This window comes from Varanus komodoensis, unplaced genomic scaffold (assembly GCF_004798865.1).
Source record: "Varanus komodoensis strain SLA01 unplaced genomic scaffold, ASM479886v1 scaffold40, whole genome shotgun sequence".
NCBI classification, from domain to species: Eukaryota; Metazoa; Chordata; class Lepidosauria; order Squamata; family Varanidae; genus Varanus; species Varanus komodoensis.
The window spans coordinates 2,059,975-2,065,974 of NW_025335942.1; the positions used below are offsets into that span (position 1 = coordinate 2,059,975).

The window sequence follows — 6,000 nt, forward strand, 5'->3', positions numbered from 1 at the left end:
GGGGATTAAACATCAGAACAAATATTCTACGTTATGGCAGTTAAAAGCCCTACAGAGAAGCTATTTGGATAGATTGAGGACAGTGAGCTGGAAATTCAAAGCTTAGATTCACAAGGATACAAAACTTTATTGACTGTTCTGAGCTAGCTGGATGTTACTTTTTAAAACTTCATTTTTAAAGTTTATCCAAGGCCTGATCCAAGGGATTAAAAGATAGAAATGTTACATTTCAGAGGCATTTTCTGTTATTGCTGGAGAGGTTGTTACTTCATGATTTTATTACAAATTTGTGCTGATATTATTGCAATACTAATCTCTGCAGATAAAGTTATTACACTCAGGAAATGCCACATAATTGTTTTTAATTAGCCATCCAATGTTGTTGTTTTTTTAGATGCAGAGGATGTCATTTTGGGCGTATTTTTGCTGTCTGTGGTTTAGCAGCTTATATGCGATATTTTATTTTTCTGCTTTCATTGATCGATCGGGCAATGTGTGAAGGCCAAATTGCACATGATGGGAAGTGTCAATTGCGCACACGCCCAGAGAGTTGGTGGTAGTATTTGTTGCTGTTGAATAGTAAGCGTTGGGGTGCTGGGCGACTTTCACCAATACTACACCACGGGGAGAAAAAGATTTAGCCTACAATGCCTGAGACTTTAGTTTTCGCTCAGAAACACACGAGCCTGCCTCACTCAAAGCCTCGAGTGTGATTGTGTGCCTGCCAAAACTATTCCCAATTTGTCAGACACGTGTTTGTCTTGCTCATGTTTGTCCTATTCCTAATTCCTGGTTTGATATGTGCATAGACTAAATTAGCCCCACTTTAACCTGGGTAGAAAATTACTGTTATTATAATTTATTGTATTTGTATGCCGCCCAATAGTTCAGGCTTCGCTACACGTTTGGGAAGATTTGCGCAAATCTCTTGTTCAGTCACTGCTTGATTTGTGCAAATCTCCTGTCTGTGCAAAGGCAGCAAAGCCTGTAAATTGGAAACATGAGTAGGACAAGTGGCGAGGCAATGTTCAGAGGATCCCAGAGGCCTTGAATGTTGCTCATTTGCCCATCCAAATGCAAGTCTGATTAAAATGCGCAAACACGGTTTTGCTATTTACCTTAGGAAAAAAGTTCCACTGGTGCCCATGGCAGTCTTTATCCCTAAAGCGAACAACAGCCCACCGGAGCTTTCTGTCAGCCCTGTGGCTGCAAAGAGAAGGGTTCCACCTCTTCTCCTAGCATGCCGCAGCCCTGCTGAAAATCCCTCATTCACCTACCAAGAAATTAAACAACAGCAACAAAACCTGACATGTTTTTCAGTGATGTATGTATTAGCGCGATGTCTTGTTTTCCCCTGAGTCCACTCTGAAGCCTGTTTTTGCTTCTTTTCGATGCTTACATGTTCCTTGCCATCCAAGAAATCTATTTTTACTCAATTTATTCCAAGTGTGACCATATAGGCTGGGATTGAACAGCAATATGCTTGGTGCGGAGCGGAGATTTCTTGTCTGTTTATTTACAAGAAAGCTGGAGTCTTTGTTGTGCTTCCAAAACTTCCACATGTAAGCGCAAACACTGCCTTCATCTAGGAACTCCAGTGCATCGTCACTGTTCACATCTCCCTCCTGAGCTAATAGAAGCTATTGCTGCTTGATTGTCTGTCGCCGAGTTCAGACAACCCTGGATTTATGCCTCTGAGCAATAACATTTCCACGGTGTTGCAGTGGGTGCTTCAAGCTGTAGCCCCCTGAAATTAGGAATCAATCGCAACTGTGGAACTTATTGCCCAAACGTTATTTCTGAATGGTGGGTGCTCCGGGCTGCAGATGTGATATTAACAGGTGAAAACCACATGGACTAGATTTCTTGTAAGAGCCTATTCAGTGATGCTCTGAGGTCCACCATGTAGCTATGATATTGCTACTGCAACATATTCCTACTGGTATGTAAAGAACTGTGAAGTCGTGCACCTGTAGGTGATATGCCTATAGCTTGCCCATTAAGATTGGTTTTGAAGGGCTTCAACTCAAGGGCATTCATGGAATAGGGCTCTCCCATGCAGCTGCTACACCGCTGCAATTCCTCTTGGGGATAGATGGGCCCTTGGGAAAGGTACAGAATATGGTGTGGAGGTCTCTAGATGGAGAGGGGATGGTTAGAAATCCACTTTCCGCTTCTGTGAGCAGAAAAGTGGCTTATGGTCTAAGCCAGTTATCTAAATAACTTGTTTCAGTTGGTTTCAATGTTGAAAGTCCCATGAAATGTCATAGAGATGTACTCTCTAGTTTCAAACACACCAGTTTTTAATAGATTTCTACAAGATTCACCAAAGCTTTTCTCTCTTCTAATATGCGTTTTGTATGGGTTTTTTTCCAGTTCAACTGAAGAACAGTTTCATTGGCAAACACAAGGTAAAACATTTTATAGAATTCTGTGTTATAACATTTCTCTCAGATGGTGACAATCTCCCTGTATTTTGCCCAGTCCATGCTTTTGTTACAGAGATGCTGCATTTTCTATACAAATACTTTGTAACTGGGAAAAATCCATTTCCCACACACAGGAAGATGTTTAATCTATGTAACTCAGTGTTTTGAGTTACTGGCTGGTTATACTTTGTCATGTAACCTACTGAGATCAGGATTTGCAAGTTGTCCCCGGGTTCCCAGTCACTAGTTCAGAATATGTTTTCTTCCTCAGAATATCACTTGTTCATCCAACCTTCTAAATCACAAATCAAACCAAACAGAAAGTGTAGTACTTGTTTATTTTCCTCCTCTAAATCAACAGCTTATAATGAATCAAAACATGAAGTGACTGGTTACAAATAAAATTACTGAAGTATGGAATTCTGTCAGATCAACCTTATCAAAAAAATTTTAAATGACCAAAACAGAACAAGACCAAATAAAAGAAGAAATATTGATTTGCTCATGCAGGCTATTGACAGCCTAGTACACTGTAACAGTAATAAGGCAGACAGAATTTCTGGCTAAAATAGAGGTTAATATGAAATCCTACCAACCTATTAATTCTTAATTACCTAGGTGTTATTCACTGTTACCAGATTGGCATAAGTGGTATTTTGGAGGGATTACTTTTTGCTAATTCAAAAATGACTCTTGGGCTATTCCTGGTAGGGAGTCAAGATGCTCAAATTATGATACCTAAATCTGCACCTGTAATCATTGATGCCCTTGCAAACAAAGGTTGAAATCTGACATTCTTGTTCAGGATCCCCCACTTCTGCTTGGTGTGTTATACATATCGATGCCTCAGTTTTGCCCCAAGTTTAGCTAATATGCCAGTAAACCAACTGTTGACAATTGTCTGGTTTAGATGCTCAAACAACCTGAGCTAACAATCCATAAATAGTTTGCAAATGAGCAGGCCAGGTTTTGCCTGCCTCTGCTTTAACACCCCCTTCTTCAGTTGTTGCCTGGCTTCAAAACCCAGAAATCTGGGTTATTTGGGTGATCATAGACCCAGAATTAACCCAACAATGTGCTTTTGTTGTTGCCTTGCCTTGGTTTTACACATCACCAGGCAACCCAGGAAGACCGTGTTCTTGTGCTATTAGTTGAAACAGAAGGGGTGCGTGGATGGGAGGTAGTCTGCTGGGGCATTCCCACAACCCTACTAATGCCTGCATTAAAGAACCCAGGAACTGGCCATAGCACAGGAACCAGGTCATTAGGTAAGATGACATCTGGGCTGTCTCCTCTTTTCCATGGGAACAGTTTATGCTTCTGAAAGTAGCTTCCCCCTTCTCTTACCTAAGCGGCACAGTGACCTACTTCCACTGTAGGCCTTCATTTCTCTTCACAGCAAAAGCAAGATAAACATGGCAGCACTGAAGTATTCAGAATGGAAATATTGAAGACTAGGGAGCATATTTCCAATGAACAACTTAACTCCTTTCCATTCTGATGAGTCACACTCCAGTTGCTCAAACCCAGGACACAATTTTACAAATCCATTCACTCATAGTAGCCGTTAATTCATGCGCTTGCTTTTTAGAGTCGTTGTTTAGGAAGCTGCATGCACGTTTGCTGCTCAGCCTGTGTGAAAAAGTGACACGGGGCTTTTTGTGGCAAATGCACAACCCATTAATTGCCATAAGTGCCCTTCCATGTAGCTAGGATACTGTGCCAAAATGCAGTTTGCAAATAAAATTACCAGTTAGATATTACGTGTTGCAAAGTATAAATGATGGGCTCCTAGATGCCATGCTCACTGTCCAGCACATTGAAATTAATGGCCTTAAGTCTGTGTAAACTACTGGATCGTGTCCAGTGGTGTAAAGAATGCTATGAATTAGCATTGCCACTGTCCAACAGCTAGGCTAGCTCCGGGCGGTGGGGCAGTTTATTATCTTACCTTGATGCCTTAATCTTTTCAGTCATTTAAAACTTTTCAAATAATCTCTTTTGTTACAGATGGCCAGAAGGATATAGAAGATGAGCTTACGACTGGTCTTGAACTTGTGGACTCATGTATTAGATCGCTGCAAGAATCGGGAATCCTTGATCCGCAGGACTATTCAACAAGTGAAAGTAAGTTTCTAAAGGATTTGCCTTTCTTGGTGCCCTGCCCTAAATTAAGACCCACCCTCTATACATAAGACTTGGGCTTATAAGATGAAAGAATGCTGGGCCATTACAACATTCTTATTCCATCTTTCATAGTTGAAATGGTTGAGCCGTTTGCTACGTGTGTGGATATCGATAACAATTTTCACAACAGAGTCCTTTTCACAATACCCATGAAAACCAGCATGGGGTTCTTTTATGTGCTGGTGGCCTTTGGGAAGCCTTTTCAGAAACAGTTGGATCCGGCTGGCGCTCTTCACCTGTTTTAAATTGTGTATGTGAAGTGGCACTTGAAAAATGTGCTGATTTTCCTTCACTGAGCCTGAGGAATCGTATGGATAGGACATGGTGCTCAGCTCCTGTACATCTGAGTAAACATGACAAATGGCCCCAGTAAATGGGAGCCACCCCCCAAAATGCAGGCAACAAACCCCCTCAAACAGTTGCTTTAGAGTGTTTAGTGTAGCCTTTCCATGATAATGAGTAATCCTATAAGTTATTATAACAGGTACCTGGCATATTTTTAATTTATTAATTAATTTATTTAATTTCTCTGCTGCCCAATAGCTTGAGACTCTCTGGGTGGTTTTCATGAAAGGAGTCTGCATACACAGAATACAAACCTTATTAAGCCGTTTTGATTCATCTCTCGGTTAATGGTGTGCTTTCAGTATTTCCCCAATGAATACACTGCAAAAGCCATCTTTATTACACAGCCCCTAACAAAGCAGATGTTTGGTTCTGAAAGGCATTTGGTCCTTGATTTTTATTATGTTTTTCTTCTACCTGTCGCTTCCCCTGAAAGAATGAGAAAAGGCACACAACAAAAGGGCCTGCATCTGCATTATTAGGCGTATAAAAAGCCAATTCAGACATGTTCTCCCATTTTTTAAAATAACCACCTGTCAGATGGTTGAAAGGGTAGAATAAGATTAAATCTGGCATCTTTTGAGCTAGCAGTCTGTTAAATCAGTTAGTTATTTCCTCCACGATCTAGCAAAGGTTTGGGGACAACCTTGGTGCTGTTGATTTTGACTAACATAAATAATGTTCTAATTAAAGACAGATGAAACGTGCCGAATGTGCTAGTTTGCTTTCATGCAGTAGATCTCATCTTATGTTTTCTAAATCTTGGCTGTTGCACCGAAGAGTTGTGCTCAGTAATGCCTGGATGTCAGAGCGTTGTCGAGAAACACTTGCAAGCTGCTTCTGGTTTTCAGTGATGGGAGAAAGATACTCTGCACAAGGTTAGGAGGACTGTTGTTTCATATGGCATGAATTAAACCCTGTTACGAGGTTACCCAAAGTTTGGTTCTTGATATCAGGCCAGGTGGAGAAGAGTAGTTGCCCACCCAAAGGAGTGCAGCTGGGAGAAAGAGGATATTTTAGATCTGGGTGAGGGCAGCAC

General features: G+C 41.1%; 1 protein-coding gene across 1 annotated transcript in view; it reads left to right on the plus strand.

The window, feature by feature from the left end:
• CTNND2 (catenin delta 2) overlaps positions 1-6,000 on the plus strand; it is a 489,283-nt gene that overhangs the window by 186,274 nt on the left and 297,009 nt on the right. Inside the window, exons 3-4 of the mRNA XM_044442939.1 lie at positions 2,377-2,411; positions 4,440-4,556. Of these exons, the coding sequence (XP_044298874.1) occupies positions 2,377-2,411; positions 4,440-4,556 (152 nt within the window). The remainder of the gene's footprint in view (positions 1-2,376; positions 2,412-4,439; positions 4,557-6,000) is intronic.